Source organism: Lepidochelys kempii, chromosome 4 (assembly GCF_965140285.1).
Source record: "Lepidochelys kempii isolate rLepKem1 chromosome 4, rLepKem1.hap1, whole genome shotgun sequence".
In the NCBI taxonomy this organism is placed as follows: Eukaryota; Metazoa; Chordata; order Testudines; family Cheloniidae; genus Lepidochelys; species Lepidochelys kempii.
This window is the reverse complement of record NC_136383.1, coordinates 68,151,177-68,175,250: the sequence shown is the minus strand read 5'-3', so window position 1 is coordinate 68,175,250 and position 24,074 is coordinate 68,151,177. Positions and strand designations below refer to the sequence as shown.

General features: G+C 37.9%; 1 protein-coding gene across 1 annotated transcript in view; it reads left to right on the top strand.

The window, feature by feature from the left end:
* LOC140910510 (putative ATP-dependent RNA helicase DDX60) overlaps positions 1-24,074 on the top strand; it is a 78,831-nt gene that overhangs the window by 39,744 nt on the left and 15,013 nt on the right. Inside the window, exons 18-32 of the mRNA XM_073341568.2 lie at positions 476-595; positions 2,532-2,627; positions 3,171-3,286; positions 4,158-4,297; positions 4,491-4,600; positions 4,703-4,807; positions 4,896-5,024; positions 6,620-6,747; positions 7,938-8,096; positions 9,979-10,123; positions 15,064-15,216; positions 16,215-16,319; positions 17,493-17,693; positions 20,058-20,162; positions 20,755-20,896. Of these exons, the coding sequence (XP_073197669.1) occupies positions 476-595; positions 2,532-2,627; positions 3,171-3,286; positions 4,158-4,297; positions 4,491-4,600; positions 4,703-4,807; positions 4,896-5,024; positions 6,620-6,747; positions 7,938-8,096; positions 9,979-10,123; positions 15,064-15,216; positions 16,215-16,319; positions 17,493-17,693; positions 20,058-20,162; positions 20,755-20,896 (1,954 nt within the window). The remainder of the gene's footprint in view (positions 1-475; positions 596-2,531; positions 2,628-3,170; positions 3,287-4,157; positions 4,298-4,490; positions 4,601-4,702; positions 4,808-4,895; positions 5,025-6,619; positions 6,748-7,937; positions 8,097-9,978; positions 10,124-15,063; positions 15,217-16,214; positions 16,320-17,492; positions 17,694-20,057; positions 20,163-20,754; positions 20,897-24,074) is intronic.

The following is a 24,074-nucleotide window of genomic DNA, read 5'->3' as shown; positions in this document are numbered from 1 at the left end:
CTGTAGCATGGGGCACAGGTCACTTGCTGGAGGATTCTCTGCTCCTTGAAGTCTTTAAACCACGATTTGAGGACTTCAATAGCTCAGACATAGGTGAGAGGTTTTTTGCAGGAGTGGGTGGGTGAGATTCTGTGGCCTGCGTTGTGCAGGAGGTCGGACTAGATGATCATAATTGTCCCTTCTGACCTTAGTATCTATGAATCTATGAATCTGTGTTTTAAACTTTTGCAAAAAGAGTTAAAATCCAGAATTAATATTATATACACCAGCTCACACATCAAGTTTCTTCAATATCAGTTATGAATAAAACTAAAAAATAAATGTTGTTATAGTACTCTTAACTTCTATTGCTGATCTAAATTAATATTGGTGTCGAAAATTTTGAAGCCTGTGCACATCTCAGAGCACCATACTAATGTAGATGTACATTTTCTAGTAGCTTTATTAATGATCTGTTTTATGTAATAATGACTAGGCTCTTGTAAACCAAGTGATGGGAACTATATACAATCGGTTCACCAAGACATTGCCTCATGGATTAGTAGTAGGTGGAACTTTCACAAGGGATTATCGCCATGATACCCTGAACTGTCAGGTACAGTATTCTAGATGTATTACTGCATACTAAATTGATTTAAATAGTGCCTTTTGCACTTTTGATTGACTCCTCATAAAGTTTATTTTTGATAAAAATAATGTTGACATAACTATGTAAAGATTAGAAAAAATCTGAGTTACTTGAGCCCAAGGTTCCATCCTGCCTACTAGGAACTCTCTACCTGTAGGGCACAACCTACGTATTGGTCGTGAGGGGCCTTTGCTTGATTGTATGCTATAGTTGAGAAATACAGAAAGAAAACCAATCAAAATCCTTCAGGCATCAGCACCCAGCAGGTTCAAGGATAGGGTAATGAAAGAGATTCTCTGCTCCCTTCTTTTCTCTTGCTGCTGCTGTACAAACCAACTCCAATGGAAACTCAAACCCTCCCTTCCACATGCTCAACTCCTAACCTTCTGTTATAGTGCTCAGCTCCAGATTGAGGTGCTGCAAGAAAGTGTGGAGCCCACATAAGGCTGTGTGTGGAATTGACAGAGGATGGGGAAATACAGCCCATTTAGCACCAGCACACTTTTGCTCACCTCCAGAGCCTTCAATATCTCCCATCGCTAGTGGCTCCCATGAGCACCAGCCTTCCTTCCAATAGCCTCACCAAACCATATATCCCCACCAGTCTTCATACCCAGTGTTTTCCTATTCAGCATCCATCACCAAAACCACACTGGGGTTCTTGATATCCAGTCACACAGTGAATGGCCTCCAAGAGTGCAAACTGTAGGATTTAGATTGATCCTGGCAAAAAACTGATGGATAGATTTGCTGTCTTGGTTGAAAACAGCTTCTATGGATGCCTTAAACTGAAAGTCAGGTGTAGTACTATTACAGCCAAGCTAATTAAAGATTCAAAACCCCAAACAGGGTTTTCACCCTGAAAAAGGAGGAGACTCTGTAAAGTCCATTAGGGACTTTGCTGTTGCTATTAATTTTCTGTGGAAGATACTCAGCTGCAGTGATGGTGGGCAGCATTATAAAACCCTAAGATATCTAGATAGGATCACATTTATTGAACATGATAGTTAAGCTATAGTATTACCTTGGCCCTTACAGTTTTGGAAACACTGTTAGCTTTGCCATAAAGTAAACAACATCAATATTCATTATTTTCTCATCAGTGAGATATACACTGCATTGCATTTGAGGACTTGTTCCTGTGCTGATGTTCTTCCACAAAAAGAACACTACTTTTAAAAACACATAAAATATAATAAATAGAACTGCATTTTTTAAATTATTCCAACAGAAGTAGGCCAAAGTTTTTTTGTTATCTGTAACACATATTGGGCCCAATCCCAAAGCAGCATCCTTGTTCAGGGAAAAAGTGAAACAAGTCATAAACTATATGCAGTACATAGGGACCTTGGTGCAGTAGCCACTCTAGCAAAATGTTGTGATTCTCATATACATAATAGCATTAGTGCATGGTGGATCAGGTTAAACGTAAAGTTTATTTATATCTTGCATATCTGGGGATCAGGCAACTATGTCATGACCTGGGATGTGGATGGTAAGGCCTAAAGGCTGGAGCCAGAGCCAGAGTCAGGAACCAAAGCCTGTGGTCAGAATCAGTAGGGAAGCAGGCCTAGAACAGATGGAGCAAGACAGGCACAAGCGAGATCACAGCTGTGGGCATATGCATTGGACAGCCAGAGATCATTTGTTGCTGTTGGGCTTAAGAGCCGGCTTGCTGACTTGGCCAATCAGCTGGTGTAGTCAGTCAAGTGTCCCTGCTGTGGGTCAGCTGTGCTCATAGGCAACCCAGGAACTAGGCAGGTGCAGCTGCAAGTCCTCATTGCTGACATTATACATTTATAGTTACCCTCCCTTTTCAATGATGAAAGCTATTTTTTTTTTTTTTTTACATTTCATTTGTCAGTAGGCTTAGAAGTAATAGGTCACAAACATTTCTTTTCAGATACTTGTGACTGTGCCTCAGTGTTTAGAAATCTTGTTGCTATCCCCTCATCGCCAGGATTGGGTCAAAAGAATAAGATATGTTATATTTGATGAGGTAGGTGTCTTTTAACAGAAATCAAATTTGCTAATGTATGAAATGTTTGAAAGAAGGAACCAAAGACTGGATTTTTCAAAATATCTGTTATTACTGGCCAGCGCCCATCTCTGGCAATATAGCTGTAAATTTCTTAATTTTCAAGACATAAATTCTTCCACTTCCATCTTGTCCCTCATAGTACCGCTATATTTAACTGCATAGAAATTTACCAAATTTTTTTTTTTAAATTGAAATCCTAAATCTCACCAAATCTGACACCTAACATACAATTTAGGGGCAGATTCTGTATTCCTTATGCATCTAAGACTGCTAGGGAAGTCAGTGGGAGGCTTGGGTCCAAAATGAATATAGTATTGAGTCCTTCAGATTTGATCCAATACCACTGAAGTCATTAGAAGGACTCAGTGGGCATAGGGAGTGTGTCCTTAATGACACATGCAGCAATTTCTGAATTTTTGGCACTCATTTTATGAAGTAAGTTATTTTTCTCATTAAAATGTCATTCCATATTTTAGGCTGATTTTTTTCACATATATATAGGTCCATTGTCTTGGTGGGGAAATTGGAGCAGAAGTTTGGGAGCACCTCCTGGTTATGATTCGATGTCCATTTCTGGCTCTCTCTGCAACTATCAGTAACCCTGAACATCTTACTGAGTAAGCATGAACTTTTTTTTTACTTATAAGAGCATGTGAATTATATAAATTTGGATGGGACAAAATTACCTCAGAGAGTACAGCATGAAACACAGATGAAAATATTCAGTTTATTTAAAAAAATATCTGGTTCAGAGCTGGATTGCTACAGCTCTTACTTGGTAAGACCCAATACCTCTGCCTGGCCCAGCTCACATTGTGACTCCAGCTGTGGTGGAGAGAGCAGAAGTTCCTCCCTTATACCCGCTGCCACGAGCAGGGAGGAGATAGTGGAATGATCTCCACTACTCCACCCCACTACTTGCTTCTGCCCGGAGAAGTGCCAGAAATTGATTTTCATAATTATCTATATCTGCTCCGGAAACACGTATAGACATACATACACAAAACAAAAAGAAAAGGAGTACTAGTGGCACCTTAGAGACTAACCAATTTATTTGAGCATAAGCTTTCGTGAGCTACAGCTCACTTCATCAGATGCATTCACAAAACAGTAATTTGTTATTACATTGATGGCCATATTTTTGTTTTCTTGTCTACATCTAGTCATGGGTGATTCAGTTTGGCAGAAGTAAGAACTCCTTTTTCTTGCTGGACTTTCTTCCCCCATTCCAAGAACAAAATTCAAATTCAAGGATTTTTTTTTATTTTTTTTTTTTTGGTGAAGTAGCAGGAAAGTTTGGTTAAGGGAGTAGTAAAGGTTGCTTTCACAAAATTTCTACAAAATCAAGGAATGTAGCTGAGGCTCGGATTTTAAAAACATAGCCACATATATACATATCTTTCCTTTTAACCTATTCTAAATACACCTAACTATTTTATTTCAGTTCTTTTACAGAAGCTTTACCTTTATTTTGTTCTTGCACTCTAGATGGCTACAATCAGTAAAAAGATACTGGCAACTTGCTGAAAGTACAATAGAAGAAAGCTCTGGTTCTTCTACAACTGCCAGGAAATGTACAAGGAAGCAAAAACTACAAAAAACAAAAAAATCATATAGAGTTAGACTAGGTCTGTATCAGAATATTTTTAAATATAGAAAATACAATTTGTGCCCCAATCCTGCAAAGACTTACACGTGCTAAAGTTTATGAACTGTGAATAGTTCCATCAAAGTAAAAATCTTTACAGAATGGGGCCTTAATTTTTAAAAGAAACAAGCATTGATGCAATTTCATAAATAAATGTATGCTTGTATATACAGTACTTCATGGAGACAGATACAATGATCTGGAAAAGTATGTTTGTTCTCTCAAGGATAATGATTTCGTCATTGATCACTATCACCCATGTGCTGCATTAACAGTCAGTCATGTAAGTATAATAGCAGAGACAAAATGGTTTTATCAGTTCTTATATTAGCAACATTAACCAAAAAAATCATTCTGCTGATTCTTTTGTTTAATGTACGTATAGATTGAGAACTATGGCATTCCTTCAGACACTACCTTCTCTCCACGAGAGAGTATCCAGCTATATGACATGATGGCAAAAGTCTGGGAAGAGTGGCCAAGATTACAGGTGTGTATACACAATTGTACACGGACTATATTTTTTGAAGATACTGAGAGAGCAGTTTGCTATTATTTTTATTGCTGGTGTTTTCAAGGAGTTAGATCCTGAGGAATTTACCTCTTTCAAGAATAAAATAGTAATCACAAAGGCAGATGCAAAAAATTATGAACAGGAGCTGAAGAAAGAACTAATCAACTGGATTATACTTGGCCAAAGAGAGAAGGTAAGTAAAAATGTCAGAAGCATGTCCCCTTCTGAAGCGTAAATACAATATTAATACAGTACAAGTACCCCCTAAGTTATTAAAACTAACTTTTTGCTGTTTCTTTTGTTAATAGTTGAAAGCATTTTCTATGGCTAAAGTTCCAATGACTCCTAATATCAGTGGTGTTTCTAATGTGTTTGGGTGAGATTTTCAAAAGCACTCAAGTGAATGGGTCATGTAACTGCCATGGTGGGGAGCTGGAGTCCTGACTTCCTTAGATAGTTTTAAAAATCCCACATTTTGTGTTTAATGCCTTCTCACTGACCCTGCTTTGCTTTAGTCCACTTCTTATCTTGGTGCATTCTTGAATCCCTTTGCACAAACTATAAGTAGTGGGCATGTTTCCAGTTGAAGAAACCTTTTTTTCTGATTAATTATATTAATTATTATTATTATTTGGATTACATTCACACTTATAGGGTTGTCCTAAACACTTTACAAACACAGAATAGAAGTTCTCTTATCCTAGCAGCTCACAATCTAGGGCCTCACTCCACTCTCAGTTACACAGGTATAAATCAAGAGCATCTCTGTTGAAATCAGTGGAGTCACACCAGTGTAAAACCTGTATAAGTGAGAAGAGAATCCAGCCTCTAATTAAGGCAAGATACATCAGTGGATATATCATAACAAGCAGTAAGATGGGGCACTGGATGGAGGACAAGGGAAACAATAATGAATAATGTGAAAAAGCAAAATCTCTTTAAAATGTGGTATTTTCAACAAAATGTCTAGTGGTGCAATGATTCTTACATTCACAATAATGCAGCATTCATACAGCAGTTTAAGGCCTCAGTCTACATGTGGAATTCTTATTGAAATTAATCTGAGTTTCACAGAGTCCTCAAAGGATTCATCCATAGGCTGTATACTGCTGCCACTATTATGGGTGACCTTATAAAAAGCTAAATAGATAGAAAGTTTAAACAGAAAGCTGGAGTTTTAAATTACCTTTATTTACATTCAACATTTACATTATTATTGTGCACCCTTTGATTTCTTTCAGGTCTCACCAAATTTTGTGTTTTCCTTTAAGATTGACCCACTAGGAATCATTGCTTTGTACCATCTTTTGGGCTAGTTAAATTCCTAAATTTAAGTACAAATAAACTCAATAATTGCTGAAATCTTTTGTGGTTACCAGAACTTGTATATGTATTGTGAATATACTGGGCCAGGTTGTGTCCTAAACTACATCCTTGTGACTCCATTGTTGCCAGTGGGATTACACTGAGCAAGTGTTCCAGAATTTGGCCCTGAATAATAATCACAACAGCCCTGTAAGCATTATCCCCATTTTAAAATGGGGAAATCATGAAAGAGGTGAAGTGAGCTGACTAATCAGTGACTGACCCACAATTAGAATTTAGGATTCAGTGGTAAGGGAGCAATGTACTCTAATGGAGCGAGCACATGATTCAGTGTCTGGAATTTCTGACTTCGTTGAACAAAGACTTTAGGAAGGATAGTTGCCTCAGATAACAAAGTTTATAGCCTGCTCCATAACATACAGTTTGCAATATAAATCAGATTACTAACACTACTTTGTCTAGGTGCATCAGCTGCTGGAGTCCCTTAAGCCTCATCCTGTTGATTGTTCAAAAAATGAAAAGCGGATCAGATTTGCACATTTTGTTGAAAAACTACAAGACATGGATAAATTGCCTGCCATATTTTTTATGTAAATATACAAATTCATTTGTTTTAATGTATATCTTTTTACAAGAGTTAAAATGCTGTGTATTGGAGCTAATACTGACATGGCTCAGCAAGGTATGTTTTGTAATGTGCTATTTATTTACAAGCATCGCCTGAGATTAAGTTTGGTTTGTTAGACTGTAGTAGGTATGAATATCCATTTGTTTAAAAACATTTGAAGTAAATGCTCATATTGTAGATCAGAAGCACTCTCATCCTGTTTGCTTCCATGAGATGTTAAAAAGTCTAGCTGAACCACAATTGGAAGCTTTTAAACTGCGTGTGCGTATGTACATGTACACACACACACTACATACTTAAAGGCATATCAGGAAGGTGCTCAGCTCCTTGCAACATTAGAATTGTTAAGGTTCATAGGTATAAATATATAGAGAGGTATATGCACATGTGTATATATTTATGGTATATAATCCATTTTGTGTTATCAATAATGTTTTTAAATAAAAAACGCTTTATTCTTTTTTCTCTCCTTTGTCTCCTGAAGAAAATGGACAATGGAGTTGTTGGGTGGTATGTGTATGTTTGCACATGTGTATACAATGTCAAACAAAAATCTAAATGAATAGATTTAAAAAAACTCAAAACATACATTTTGTTTAATTCTTTAAACAATTACAAGTATAACTGAGAGAGAGAAAATAATCTAAAACAAGAAATTGTCCTCAGCAATATAGGAAACTGATTTGACTGCTCAGAGATAAGTCAGAGTCTATACAGAATGACAAAAGTAAAAAAGAAAATTCTGAGAAATTGAGTCAGCAAACCATATTAAGGGACCTGATTCTCAGCTGCCTTGTATCTTACATAAATACTTACACCTGTACAAAGTAGGCATAGAATTCTACCATCCACTTACCCACTTTGCTTAGGTGTAAGGTCCAGTTCAGCAAATCATTAAGCACATGCTAAACTTTTTAAGCATTTGAGTAATTCCATTGATGTCAATAGTACTATTCATATGTTTAAAGTTAAGCATGTGCTTAAGTGATTTGTTTAATAGAGATAGGGACTTTTTAATGTATGGAATTAACTGACAGATTACAAGACCTACTTGTGACTATTACTCTAACAGTATGACATAAGTACCTTGTTTAAAATATGTATCTCTTTAACTATCAGTGTTAACTAATCTTACTAAAATTTTGTTTTTAGGTTTAACATTCATTCAGTAGAAAAAACAGCCATGGATGCATTTTATAATTTGATGAAAAAACAAAGGAGTGAACAAGATCCAAATACTGAGAAAAAAATAGAAAGGTTAACAGATAAATTAAGAAAAACGAATAAAACCCTCGGGAGATGTCTGGCTGCGTAAGTATTACTATATATTTATTATTTTATTCTGTTAGTGCTCAGAGGCCTGAATCAGGATCAGGGCCTAATTGAGTTTGATGCTGTAAAAACACATAGCATGAGACAATTTCTGCTTCAATGAGTTTATAATTTTAATACCAGGAATAACAAGTGGATGTAACAGACAAACAGATGAAACGGGCAAGGGAGAGATGATGGTTTCCACCATTTCCTTTGGCAGGCTACCTATATGGAATAAAAAAAACTTATTTACATCCTTCAAATACTAACAATGTCCAGCTCCTGTATTATCATTGAGCCTAACTGTACATAATCAATAGAGCAGAGTGATTTTTGTGATGTCCAAACAACTCCTGTCTGAGTCCCCCAAATCAAAATCGAACTTTCAAATTCAGACATGGCAGACATAACATGGTGTAATGAAATATATAGTCATGACATCAGACCTAAGAAAAGTACATGCCAGATGTGAGATTTTCAGCCCTGCTATGGCCCCTTTGCACCATGTACAAGGGCCAGAGCAGCATAAAGGGGCCATTAAAAGCTCCTTTATGAGGATTCTTCTAGAGCAGGCACATCAGAAGAGAGCCATAAGGCTGTTTTCCAAGGACCTGTTTGTAAACTCTAGCACAGAAGGTGTAGGAGGCAGTGCTGCAACAAACAGCAATATGGAGATTCTAAGCAGTGCTGCAGTCCCTAGGGCAGTCTTGGGAGGCTTTCTTAATTTAGCCAGGGCCCCAGGGCTGTCAAAGTTATGCTGGAGGCCTCTTCAGCTCCCAGAGCAGCCTAGAACTGGGAGGTGCTGTGAGTTCTGTGATGTATCTTTTAGGATGCAGCACAGAATCTCACTCCAAAACTATAGGCCAGGCATTTTGGCAGAAAAAGTGCTTTTCTTTTGATAGCTGCTTTCCAATATAGCCAGCCTTATCTTACAACCTGAGTTTAAGAGATGGACCCCTGGAGCACGGGCTCATGTGGACTGAGGTGGTGATTGTTCCATGAAGGGTATGTTACTTCAAAGTGAATGAATGTTAAGTGTGTTTCCCTGCCTGCACTGAAAGTGTCTACAGTTGAGAGCAGCTCTTTCATTTCTGCTCCATTGTCTACCTTTAACTTGCTTATTTTTGTCAAACACTAAGACTCAGATTTTTAAAGGTATTTAGGCACCTAAAGATACATATAAGTGCCTAATGGGATTTTCGAAAGTGTCTACGTGCCATCTTTGTAACCTCCTGGAGTATACATTTAGGGGGCTGGAGTCTGATGTCATGATGAAATTAAATTAACTTATTTCAATGGGAGTTAGGCACCTAGTTGCTCTTGAAAATCCTAGTAGATTCCCATCTTTAGGCACCCGAATACCTTTACATATGTGGCCCAAAGTCACTCTTCCCTTTTCAGATTCATGACTTCAAATCTTTCCATTCATGTTAGCATATAACTGGTGTTAAACCCCTTTCACCTTTCTCTTCCCACACTACTGTAGCATTCTTTCACTCTTCTCTTACTGTATAGTAGAGTACCTATTCTTAGTTTGCAAGAATATTGTACTTTCTTGGCAATATTTTCCACTTTTACATTTCTGCTTTCTTTTCAGTTTCCTCCATTTTTGTATATCATTATCTTTTTTGCCCATGTAAGTCACTTTATATTCTGCCGTATCCTTTAAAATGTTTTTGTTGCTTTGTATGAAGGCGATGATATAAAATTCAATTGATATATATTTAATGATTTGTGAATTTACATTCATTTTGAGATCTTAATGTATGAGTCACTTGAAAAGGAAATGCATATTTAAAAGTTGAAAAGTCAAAAGAGTACTTTGTAATCAATTTTAATTACAAAAAATTACTTCTTTAAAATTGTATGTTTTATACAGTACCCTAAAAAAGCAGTCTTCCACTAACCTTGAGAGAATGATCCTTAATTTGAATGAAAAACAACATTTAAGGAAAAGACTTGAAAAGCTTACTAAGGTCCCTCCAGACAGTACTTATGCTAATTCTAAAGCTGTGGATAAAGAAGTGAGTAATTTATTATTGATAAACATAACTTTTGTTTTTGTTTTTTTAAATGTTTAAATGTAGGATTATATGTCTGATATTGCTGTACTTTATAACTGTGTGCTTAATCTGTCATGAAACTTGTCTAAATTGAAAGCACGGTCCTGCAAGATACAGAGCACCTCTAGTGAGATGCTGAGTGCCTTCACCTTCATTTGACTTTTATTTTTAAGATGGATCCAGACTCATTCATCCTCCCACTGAGATCCAGGCAGGGGAGTTACTCTAGCATTAGAGCTTCTTGTAATTCCTGCAGACACTATGCCCTGAGGGGAGAGGATGATTTGCCCAGCCGTTGGGAATTATGGAGTGCAGAAGGCAAGGAATCCATTCCTGTGAACTCTCCTCAATGCACAGCTCCATCAGTTTTTGATCTGGGACTCGTATTTTTTGATTAGTTGATTAACTCACTTTGGAGCTAGCATGACTTTCCCAGTCTTGTACACATCACAAAATAGCCATATGGTGTCATTTCAGGCAAGGGTATCTATGTAGGAAAGCGTTTAGCACATACTCAACTTTATGTAACATTGACTGCCATGTTAAATTTAATATTGATGAAGTTCCATTGATACATGACAAAACACATGCTTAAGTGCTTTCTTGAACAGGAATGAATTTAAGCATAGGTTCAAGTGCCTTATACCAGTAATTCTGGATTTGGCTTTTTGAAAAGATAGATTCTGTCTTCAAACTATCAGACTAGAGAATAAGACATTCTGATGAATAAATATTTGTTTTGCAAAATGGAGTTCATCAGGATAAAACCACAAATATTGTATATGTTAAATTTCAATAAATTAGCTAATTATTTAGGTAAACAGATGATGGATGTTCCCAGTTAGATTTTCTGATCCAATTCAGGAAACCATTTAAGCACATGCTTAAACACATATTTAAATACTTTCTGGAATCAGAGTCTTAATGCATATTTCCTCTGTGTGTGTGTGTGTGTGTGTTTATTTAAATTTCTTCAAATCATGTACATCAGCTCTAGGTATGTAAACATTATTTTTGGAATAAATACATCCATTACAGTTACATTGGATCAAAGTACAAAAAAGTCCCAGTTTACAACAAAGAAATAAATGTTTTCCTCTCAATACACTTGTACCCCTGTAAACCCGCTCCCTAAGGAAAAACCTGAGAAAATACAGAGGCCTTGCAGCATGCCATGAAAGTCAACAAAGGTGGACTTTGTCAAACCACACAATAGGGACAGTGGTTAGGAAAGGCATATTCCAGAATTGTAGATTGTAAGGATGTTTTCTCTATGACTATATTAGGTTAATTCAAGAGAAGGCTGTCTGGGGAAAACAGGCAAGAAGGAAGAGAATGGCTCAAGATAGCCACCTCTCAGAAAACAGTTAAGAGTTGTTAAGGGACAATTCCAGAACTACTAGTTATTATTTTACCTCCTCTCCAGCCAAACTATAAAACTGCTTTGGAATAGGACAGGAGAAGGACCAGACAGGACCAGGGCAGAAGGACAAACGAACTCTGGCAAGGGCATAGGCTTGGAAGTGACATCCTGGGTCACTGCAAGCAACCCTGTCATATAATCCCATTCATACATTTATCAAGCTCCGTTTTAAAACTGTTTAGGTTGTTGCCCCTACAACTCCAGCTGGAAGGCTCTTCAAGAATCTCACTCCTCTGAAGTTAGAAAGTTTCTTCTAATTTCCAGCCTAAATTTATTCATGGCCAGTTTATAATCATTTGTTTTTGTGCCAACATTATCCTTAACTTAAATAGCTCTTCTTCCTCCCTGGTGTTTGCCCCCCACATTCTGAATGTATAGATAGACAGCAATTATATCCTTGCTGTCAAGAGATGAAGATCCTTTTTTAATTCTGCCAGAGGAGCAGCTAGCCCTGTAACCATGACACTTTCTTAAAACCTTCAGTACCACTTCAGTCTTATACAGGTTCAGACTTAGCCAGCTAGCTCTTAACCAAACCCCAGCCTTTGATAGGTACTAGTAAGCTAATCAATATTGCACGTGAAACAGTGAAAGCTGTTTTTGAAAATATAAGCCTTTAACTTTACCTTCATGATAAGGAAATATTAACTGGTGTGCATGTTTCTTCTGTGCAGTGTCTTTCCTCATTCATTACTAATGGGTAAAGCCTCCCACTTGTGGGATTCAGGATTGGTCTGGTGTTGATGCTGAAAGCTACAGGACTAAGCCCCACCCTTCAATTTAGGCCACCAGATTTTCTGCCTCTGGTGGCAGAAAAAATTGGTGGTTCAGTTTCTTCTGAGCATTTTGTTCTATAACTATAATTTTGATTTTGTTTTTGTGCTGTGGCAGCCTCATTTCAATTTCTATCTCCTCTTTTATGGTGAGGCATTACCACAGTATTGAAGCTCTAACTTTCTGGCTTCTCCAGTACAGCACCTCTTGAATGGGCTCCCTCTGCCTCCTACTGTCAGAGCAGAAAAGCCTTGCAAGCATCTAGCCAAGTTCAAGAGAGGCTATAGGTAGCTTTTCAGGAGTCTCAGGGAAAACTATATTCTGTTGCACAAGTATTGACCTTTGCTCTGCCAGGGCATGGGGCTTGAGAGGGCAAGCTATACCCTTCAGCTACAAGCTGCTGACCCTTGCACTGCCAGGGTATGGGCTTTCAGCCAGACTGGTGTGTAAAGATTGACTCCTGCCTAAAGACGCGACTCCACCATGGGAGGGCTGGTCAGTAGCATGAGGATTCCCATAGAGAGGAGATCCCCTCACAGTCTGCTTCAGGGTAAGTCTTGCAAACTACAGAGGCTTCAGATTGCAAAACTGTAAAAGTCATTATATCCTTCATAACAATGTGTATTTTTAACGAGCAAGTGAGGTAAAAATTGGGGTTGACACCCTTTGGTTTTTGCCTTCCCACCTTGAGGGAAGTGTTTGCTAACACTTTTCTCCTCACAAGGGCTCTTTCACATGCTGTATAAGGCGTATCACCCTTCTATCACCCTCCAGTCTGGCCGGCATGCAGAGAGGCCTGTTACTCTTGTGAAGCTCTGTCTCAGGCTGCAGTATAATGGGAATTGTGCCTGCCTGGTTTTCAGCCCAAAGCCTGTTGGTCTGCCAGGAGAAGGGGGCTAAGAGTATGATAGGTGGGAAAGGGTCTTTCTTTCCACGGGTTGGCTCCACACTAAAGCATAACAAACATTTCAGGCAGACTGTGACTAGAACAAAGGACTCCATTCCTCAGACAGCTGCATCATCATGGATTACAAGGAGATATGTAAAAATCCCTCCCCATGTTCAAATGACTTCAGATCTACTGAAAGGCTTGGCAAAATCTGAATTTTTAAAAATAATTTTGACAGCTAATATCAATTGTCTATTTTAAAACATTGTTTTCTATTTTTATTTATTTTAAATGTTCACAGTTGTGGAAAATTATGGGGGCTTAGATGATAATAATTTAATGATGGTAGACAATGAGGTTCAAAAAGCTAAAGCTTTATAGCTGTTAAAACACAAGTTGTCAACATCACATGTCAAAATATACAAAGCAATTGTCTTTAAATCAAACTGTAATAAGTTCTCAAGCAGAACTTTTCTTGCTTTGCCTATCTGTAGATATCAATTATTATCAATGAAAATATGTTTTGTCTGTGTGTGTACGGTGAAATTGATATTTACCAATAAAAATCTAATCCTTCCAAACCTAATAACTGAGTAGTGCACTAAGAGGCACTAGGTCTCTTCTACAGTACTTACCTGGGCGCTAGCCATCCTATGGAAGCAGGCAGGCATCCCTTCAGGCTCCTGGGGCCATCTAGCAGGCAATTCCCACAATCAAAGTATTCACTTTAACAGCCCTATCAGTAACATGTCTGAACAGAAACATAGACATGACCATACCGGTTCGTACCAATGGTCCATCAAGTTTATGTATCATGTCTATGACCAGTACCAGTTACTTCAGAAGAAGGCGCAACAAGAAGACAGCTATAGTGCTCTCAGAGAAGTTTTCTCATACCTCTTATTAGCAGCTTTCTTATGATTGAAGCATGAGTGTTCATATCCCTTCCAAAACCAGGGTAAAAGCTTCTAGACTTTGGCAATGGAAATAATGTTCTGGGCAGAGAAGAAGAATCTGCTGTTTTTTCAGGACAGTTCTTACATAGGGGTTCAGAAAAGTGAGAGCTGAAGACCTCCTGATCTCTATGAAGACCTCTTTATAGTCCCCAGTTGGCCCAGAAGGCACTTCAGACCTTTTAGGCAGCCAGGGAACCTACATTGCACCTGTAGAAAACACCAGATGTCTTGAAGCAGGGACGTCTTCATCCAGATCAAGTTAGCCTAGACACCGGAAGAGAAGTGTAGTTCAGGAGGGTTTCTCCATTAGCTTCCTCATACTTTTGGATATCTAGACATACCTCAGCCAGAAAATTTCATCATCTGGTCAATTTATATTTCTAATTAATGAGAAGAGAAGCTGTGCTGCAGAATGAGAAATGTCTTACATGATCATTTTCTTTCTGTTAGCAGCTTCTCTCCTCATTCAGCACACCCTGGTAGACTGGTAAGTGTCTGGAATACAATTTGTAACAAATTCAAAATTTTCTCTAAAGGGAGATTTAGATATAGACTTACCTGAAAGTTATTAATATATTATATTAGATTTTCTTAATGCTAATAATTGGTTGGTGGAGTATTGCTACAGTTTTGGAAGAACAATTCTGGTAGCCTGAGCTGATGGGTGGGCTTAGTCTTGGAGGACTCCAGCAACAACATTGGACCACCTCTGAATTCCACAGGTGGCCTGTATTACCTGTTAGTGAGGAGTGGGGAGAGAAGCTGCTCACAGAAAAAATTAATCAGGTAAGAATTTTCTTATTTTGTTTTACAACACTTAAATGATTGTGATTAATACTTAACATTTCTTTACATGTAGACCTTGATGGAGATCTTTCATCGAATTAGGTTTCAAAGGAAGTGTTTCCAGCTGAGAATGTTGGCACAGAAGGGTATTGGATATCATCATGCTTCAATGGCATACAAAGAAAGACAAGTCGTGGAGATGCTTTTCAGGATGGGATATATCCGGGTTGGTAACTTATAATCATTTTTATGGACAATTCTTTTATAAGGAATAATTTCATAATTTCTCATTACATTTCATTAAATCACAGCTTGACCCATATAATTCAGATATAAATTTATTTTCATTGACTATGGTAAAATATATTGCACTTGGTTTCCCAGCATTAATTTTTAATACATTGACAGGAGAGTTCCTAAATTAGAAACAAAATATCTAAAAACTCTAAAAATAATAAATTGACTGGTTCAGGACTAAATGTTACCATCTTCAAGATTAGGGCACTGAATCAGAAAATTTTCGTAAATCTCTGCACACAAAAATAATAAGTAAACAGATACTAGATCTGCCTTTTGATTTTTATGACACTGTATAGTTATGGGTGTAGTGATTCCAAAGCCCATTTCTGCCACATTATATCAATACAGTACCTCCATATCACAGCCTCTGTATTTACTAATTAACAGTGAAAGTTTCTTTAAAATTGAATGTGATTATATTTAGGGAAATTAACTACATAATGGCATGTTTGGAAGCACTAATGAGATAATGTTAAAACTTAATGTATGTACTTTGCATCAAATGTAGATCATGCTTTCTCATGCTGTTGAATTATTTCCAACTGTGCTGCTACTTGGCTTTAGCATTATTGAAATAGAAGCAGATTTCCCAGGGTGCAGATATTGTATTCTTTAAATTACTACTTTTTTATAATTTTATATTAAAAAGTTACATAAATATTTTATTTGCACAGTTTTAAAAAAGATAAATGAAGAAAAGTTAAAGTTATATTCATAATTCTATTAAATCTATTTGGCTGAAATCCTGGCTCCACTAAGTTATTGGTAAAATTCCCGATGACTTCAGTGGGCCAGGATTGCAAACATTATTTTAAATATATAGTAATAAACCAATTTTTTAAAATAAAACAAATAAATATGCAAACTAAATTAAAAATTGCTTCTCTTACTGCTAATAAATGCACTTACTTTTGACTTTCCTAGGTGGTTACAGCTACTGGATCACTTGCTTTGGGAATCAATATGCCATGTAAATCGGTTGTCTTTAGTGAAGATTCTGTCTTTTTAGATGCTCTGAATTATAGACAGGTATTGAAATACACCAAGTCGCATTTGTATTGAACATATATATATATATATATATATATATATATATATATATATATATATATATACACACACACAGACATACTTTTCCTCACACTAGTGCAGAAAATACCTTCTTTTTCAAATTGCTTCTGTGTATTCTGAATCATATGTGCTGCCTTTAATGCCAAAAATGAGTTTTTACTGCTTGATACTTTCGTTAGCACTACAGAGTTGACACTGCTCAGAGATTGAGCTGCATTGTATACTTTCTTGTGCATTATCAACACAGCTATTTACTAAATTAGTCAGTTACATCTGTGCAAACCTATTGCAGGTAATGCAGTTACACAGGTAAAATGGAAGACATAATGTGAAGACAAAGGGGTGTGCAGGTTTAAATTAAGGTACAGTTCAGCCTGTAGAACCTTTTATTAAGGTAATGATGTGAGAGAAGGAAAGAATCCAGGTTGAAGTTCAGAGCCCAGGGTGAGTTTGAAAGACTGAAATTAAAAACACCAGCCCACTTCTTTACTTATAAATTGACTATATTTGATGTAGAATGTATTTAGAGATGCTAAAAGAGGAACACCATGACACCATTTTTACAGATGCACCACACCATAAGTTTGTGAGGTACACTGGGATCCTTTGACAAGAAAGATACAAAGTGTAACATCACTATCACTTTAGATGTTTAGTGAATATTAGGAGAAAACACCTACACTGCCACATATAATTATAGCTGGGGTGATAAGGAAACCAGTATTACCTAAGGGCATATTAACTGGTTATATTGCTTCCTAAGATCTTCTTTAAAAAATTGTGGGTTGCATATGTTATTTTTCAAACTAGTATCATTAGTGTAAATGCTTTTGTACCCTAATATACTATGGAGAGGAGCACCATATACAATTTAAATAAAGGCTGGGGGGGGGGAGATAGCTCAGTGGTTTAAGCATTGGCCTGCTAAACCCAGGGTTGTGAGTTCAATCCTGGAGGGGGCCATTTGGGATCTGGGGCAAAAATTGGAAATTGGTCCTGCTTTGAGCAGGGGGTTGGACTAGATGACCTCCTGAGGTCCCTTCCAACCCTGATATTCTATGATTCTAAAGAAAATAGAACAGAATTTTTGTGAAATATTAATCTTTAGAATTTATAAATAACCCCTTTTAGATGTCTGGACGTGCTGGAAGACGTGGACAAGATATGATAGGAAGTGTGTTCTTCTATGATATCCCACTGCCTAAGGTTGAAAAACTTATAAAATCCAATGTACCCCAACTGAAAGGCCAGTTCCCTCTGAGTATTTCCCTGGTACTGAGACTCATGCTATTGGCTGCAAAAGCAGATGACAAAGCAGATGCCAGAGCAAAGGTATATTAATTCATTTTAAAAAAAATCTTTTAATTTTATTATATTTATATATTCTCTCTAACTCAAGTACAAAGTATGCATTTCAAATGTAAACAGTCTGACACCAAATAAAGTGTATATTTTCCTACTGGAGCCTCTTAGGGTAAATCTCTGCTGCAGGAAAAAAACCTGCGGAAGCAAGTCCCAGAGCCTGGGTCAACCGACTTGGGCTTGTGCTACTGAGCTAAAAATAGCAGTGTAGACGTTCCTGCTCAGGCTGGAGGTTGCGCTCCGAGACTCAGCCACTCGGGTGGGTATCAGAGCTCAAGCTCCAACCTGAGTGGGAATGTTAGCACTGCTATTTTTAGCCCCACAATGCAAGCCCTGGGAGCCAGAGTCTGTTGACCTGGGCTTTGAGACTCACTGCTGTGAGGTTTTGTTGGTTTTTTTCATTTTGCATTGTAGCCGTACCCTAAAAGTCTCTTGTGCTATAAGGACACCAAATCTCACTGATAGGAAAAAAGATGCTGCCAACAAGATGGCTAAAAAGTTTAGTCTTTCAAGAAGCACAAGATAGCTACTTGTAGAAAGACATTTTAGTGTTAAAATATTAGTTTTGCTTATAGAAGTCACTGTTTTGATTTTGTCTTTCACTTCCTCTCTTTGTGTCTCCTCCTTATCTCTTTCTACTGGTTCTATTTTCTCCTCTTTTCTCCCCCTTCACCTTTTGATAACAGTAGCATCAGAGGTCCCAGTCAGGATTATGGCCCTAATGTGCTAGGTGCTATAAAAACACGTAAGAGACTGCCCCAGCATGTTTTTAGTTTAACTAGAGAAGCCAGACAAAAGGAGAGAGAAAGTGATGAAACATACAGACTTAATCACTGTTGGTTGGAAAACATCAGATTAGTTCAACATTTTTGTTTTGTGTTGTATTTTTCATGTCTTATGGAGCAGATGTAGGACAAGGGTGGGGAAGGCAGATAGAAAAGAGGCAACAAGAAAGACAAAGGAGGGCACAGAGGTCAATGAGGGGAAGAGTAATAAAGAGGATGGGGAAGACCAAGGATGGTGGACAGAGCAAAACTGGCAGGGATTGTGAGGGGAAAGAGTGAAGATGTCAGAGCAAAAAACCATCAAGCAAAGAAGAAAAATGCCCAGAATCTAACCTACAGAAGGAATAGTCTGAGGACATTGACAGGCCCCAGGGGTTGTGAAGCTTTGCTGCTTCTGGCCTCCTGCTCGGGTGTGTCTTAGAGCAGTGACTCTCCACCTTTCCAGACTACCGTACCCCTGTCTGGAGTCTGATTTGTCTTGTGTACCCCCAAGTTCCACCTCACTTAAAAACTACTTGCTTACAAAATCAGACATAAAAATAAAAAAGTGTCACAGCACATTATTACTGAAAAATTGCTTATTCTCTCATTTTTACCATATCATTATAAAATAAATCAATGTATATATAAATATTGTACTTACATTTCAGTGAATAGTATATAGAGCAGTATAAACAAGTCATTGTCTGTATGAAATTCTAGTTTGTACTGACTTTGCTAGCGCTTTTTATGTAGCCTGTTGTAAAACTAGGCAAATATCTAGATGAGTTGATGTACCCCCTGGAAGACCTTTGCATACTCCCATGGGTATGCATACTCCTGGTTGAGGACTACTTTTTTAGAGCTTTCAGGGATGGCTTTTCCTCTGGGAGCCTGATCTGCCTCCTCTGAACTCATGGCTGGTGAATGCTGCATGGAGCTTGGTGTGTGTCCATTCTGCCTACATTTTCATATTGTTCATGTTAATTATACATTCGGAATCAGAAGATCCTGTGGGATTCAGGATTTCAACTACATGTGAAGGAAATGAGTAAAAGGGGATGAGGGTGGGAAATAACTGTGAACAGCAATTTGGTCACGCTGGAGGAAAAATAAAAGGCCTAGAATAGAAGGGAAAAAAAGCACTAATTTAAATTCATTTACAGAAAAATTAACTACTGTTAATTCTGAATTAACTACTTAAAATAAGAAAGTAAATATGCTTATTAAAATACTGAACATAGCCCTTAGCAGTGTGTGTAATATGTTCAATATTAAAACAATGCACATTTTAGTTTAAATATTCAAATACATATTAATGCCCTGATCCTGCAAAGATTTAGGCATGTGCTTAACTTTATGTATTTACCCATCACATAAAGTTACACACATGCCTAAATCTTTGCAGGATCAGGTCATTGGGATGGTATTTTCAAAAGACCTGAAAGAGTTAGGTACCCAACTCCCCATTAAAGTTAAAAACATTCTATAGGAGTTGGGTCTTAGTTTCTTTGTTTGTTTGAGACATTAAAACATCGCAGTTCCTAAATTCATCTATCTTTTTACCAAGGTTCTGTCAGTGTTGAAGCACTCACTGCTGTCCTTCAAACAACCACGGAATACTGAAATGTTAAAAGTATACTTTATCTTTTCCTTGCAGTTTCTTGTCAAAGAGGTAAGCTTTAATTCTTAAGAATTAAAGAGAGAATATATCCAGAGATAAGAGATTAAGGTTAAGAGAATATATCCAGAATTGCACTCTGTATTATATATTTGTTCTCAAACATTACTGGAAACAAAGCCAGAAATCTTACAAACTGTATTGTTTCTTTCATATAATTATTGTACCACTTATTTTATGTTCTATAGCAGCATTCAGGCATTAGTTAAGAAAAACTGGGTGAAGAAAACCAGATAAAGAAAGAGACTTTTAGCCCAATTTTTAAAATATAATAAGTATTCCAATCCTACATTTAAAGGAAGGCTGTTCATTTTTTGTGAAGCAAGACAATAGGGAGAGTGCTAATCCTGTTGCATGTATAAGTATGATCAAGGATGGCACACAGGGCAAAATATGAACTGAGGTATCCATCCATATGATATTTTAAGATGCAAATACATAAAATTCATTTAAAGACAGAATTTTCCCAAAGACAGCATGTTAATAATTGTACTTCTATCAAGCCCCAGTTCACGAGACTTCACAATGTCAAGCACTTTGTATCTTGCACATTTGAACTAGCTTAACAAAATATTTTATTAACTAGGGCTACTTGGATCAAGAAGGTAACCCTATGGGATTTACTGGACTTGTGACCCATTTACATTATCATGAACCTTCAAATTTTGTTCTAGTTAGCTTTCTTGTGAAAGGCTTATTCCACAAACTGTGCCAGCCAGTTGAGAACAGTAAGTTAATATTTCATACTTTTTAATTAATGTAACTACATTTTTGTGAATGACCATCTAAATCGTGCTCATATTTTATTATGTGCTCTAAAGTTAATGATCTGTAATTATCTTAGACAATTACAAAACAAATGTGACATGTACTTCCTTCCATATAAGGTTAGTAGAACCTTTCTATTGTTATATGTTCACTAAGTTTGAAGTCTAAAGCATTTGTAGTTCCCATGCTAGATAGTGTAAATGTAAGTTGTTTTCAAATTTAGTAATTGGTATTGTGTAAAAAAAAAAATCTAAAAAGATATCATATAAAACTTCATTGTAATTATGGAGTTACAGCAGTCACTCCATAGTTAAGGCTGCAACTGGGTTGCATTATAAGGTCCCTTTTGAATCCCCATTCAATAGATGTCTATTCCTGAAGTCCCTTCCATCACCCCAGTCAAAAATGAAAATGTATTAAGATTTTTTTAAACCCAGTTTGTCTTTGATTCACCCTGTTGTTCTGTACAAAAGTACTGGAGCTGTCATGTGTATCATCTGTGCTGAAACATACAGACAAAAACAGAGGTGAGTGAAGAAAAAACAAAGGCCCTCATCCTGTAAACATGGATGGGGGCCTAAGAATTTTTACCAAACTTCTAGTTTTCATTGATTTTCAGTCCATATTACAATATGGTTCTGGCATGTAATTAATATGGGAAGTAGGTAGATGTTTAAAATTTTCAAATCGTAGATTTGTTTAGTTTCAATGATGCCTTCATCTTAAAAATCACCCATGTGTCTGAATGTTTGTCTATTGTTACAAGTAATGCCAAAGATTATCAAAGTTGAAAGAGTTTACAGAGGAAAAAAACTTTTTGCTTTCAGTGTGTTATTGCATTTGACAGCACTTTTTGTATACTCGGTATCACTAATTCTCCTGTATTACAGGTGAGGTTGGTAGCACCACCTATTATGAAGTTTGCCAGACACATCACACTCATGCTTTTGTCAAACATTAACCATTTGGGCTGACATTTTTCATGATGAGGCCTGCCTCTGCCTGAACAGGTTTGGAAAATTTCAGCCAAAGTGGTCAGGTGTTTCCAAGAATGAGGCTGCTCATGTTAAAACAGTCTGGCAACCTTTTTATTTGAAATGCTCTATCACTCCCATGCTTTGGAGCAGGGACTTGAAATTTGGCAGAGGGTGGCCTTTATGTCATGGATGTGCCTTTTGGTGGTCTCATGAAAATGTTTCCAAATTTGGCTATGGTATAAGCTTTAAAAAATTGTGGTTTGCATATGCTCAGTAGAAATGTGCTAGACCTTAACAGCTAAAATCTCAGAAGAATCTGTTTGCACTGAGCATGCTCCAGTCCAGGGTTGCAGGGGGCTGAGCAGAACTTTTCCTGCAATTGAAACTCTGGGCTCCTGCAGTCTGTGCCAGGCCTGAACTGAGAGGAAGGAGATTGTCTCTTTTGTGCTTGGTGCAGACAGTGTGGAGGAAGAAGCTTCTTGATTTCAATGCAGAGATAAGAGCCAGACTAGAGGTTGGAGGGGGAGGGAGTAGATTGGGATAAGGAGCCCGGGCAGAGGCTGGTGCTGGAGGCTGAGGGAAAAGGAGGACTGGAAGTTGCAGTGCCAGGAAGACTAGGACTGGCTGAACAAGGAAACTGTAACTGGAAGCCAGATGGGAGAGACTGGGAGTGGTTGTGCAAAGAGACTGGAACTGGCACTAGTGTGGTGGTGAAGGGAGTTGAGACAGATGAGGAGCTGGGGTGCAGAGCGAGAACTGGCATTGGCTGGGAAAAGAGACTGTCAGGAGCTGGGGAGGGCTAAGAGTGGGACAAGGAACCAGAGAGGAGGTGGGGGATGAGATTGGATGAGGAGACTGGGACAAGGAACCAGTGTGGGTAGCAGGGTGATTCAAGGTCAGTGTGGGGAGACACACATTGTATGAGGAACAAGGGGAGGGAGAGAAATGGTATTGGCTAGGTAAGGGGGCTAGGAGAAGGGGAGAAGACTGGGACTCAGAGAGTGACTGGGACAGGGAATGAAGCAGGGGAGATCTAAAACTGACTTGGGAGAGATCAGGACTGGGATGAGAAGCCTGAGGAGGGGAGGCTGAATTGGTTACGTGAGGTGAATAGGACTGGGATGAGGAGCCAGGACTGGGAAAGAGAAAGGACTGGGACAGATTGGAGGGGACAGAATAGAAGGGAGTTAAAGTGTAGAAGAGCCTGTGTCCAGTATAGCACATTCCCTTCCAGAGCCTGCAATGGATCCCCAGATTCCCGAGTCTCACCATTCCTCTGCTGTCAGCAAATTCTGTGAAACCCACAGGCAAAGTGTGTGTGTCATACCCCTCCAGTGTTGGTCCACAGAGAGGATAGCAATCTACTATTGCTCTCAGTTATTCAGGTAGCTCAAGTGACAGAGATCTGTGTGTTGGATCTAAAGGCTCCTACTGTGTTGGTGAATCATGAGGGGTGCCAGTATTAAGCCACATGTAGAAATTCTGTTTTTTCACTTTGCCTTTTTAAAATCTTGGGAAATTATATGCACATAAACTATGTTTAAAACATTATTAAAGTTGCAAAGTCGAGCACTCAGAAGTTAAGAAATGCCAGAATTTCCCATGAAACTTTAATTGGGCCCCCCTACATCATGATACAGACTTTTTTATTACATGACCACATTAAAAAAAAAATCCACAGGAAGCATACCTCATTTGATGCACAGGATAGACTGTCCTCTGGGGAGGTGTCAGGGTTGTTTAGTGAAAAATTGTCATCTATAGGACCCGTTTCATTTATTGCAGAAGTTTGAAGGTGTGTAATGCATGAGGCAGACAACTGCAGCATGAGAAAGGATGGTCTCATGCTTAAGGCAGTTGAATACTGCCATTGAGAGTTGGATTCTATCCCTAACTCTGGCATAGAGTTCCTGTATGATGGTGGACAAGTCACTTAAACCAAACTTTTCACAGATAGTCACTACTTGTGTGTTCTTTATTTTCTGGATGCCTGAGATGAGATCCTGGTGTGTGAGTTGCAGATGTGCTGAGCACTCATAGCTCCAAATGAAGTCAATGAGAGCTGTGCTTGAATATATGAAATACTATATAATGCTAAATAATCTGAGAAAACTGGCCCTAGTCTTCTCAAACTGGGCACCCCACATTAGTGAATACTTTT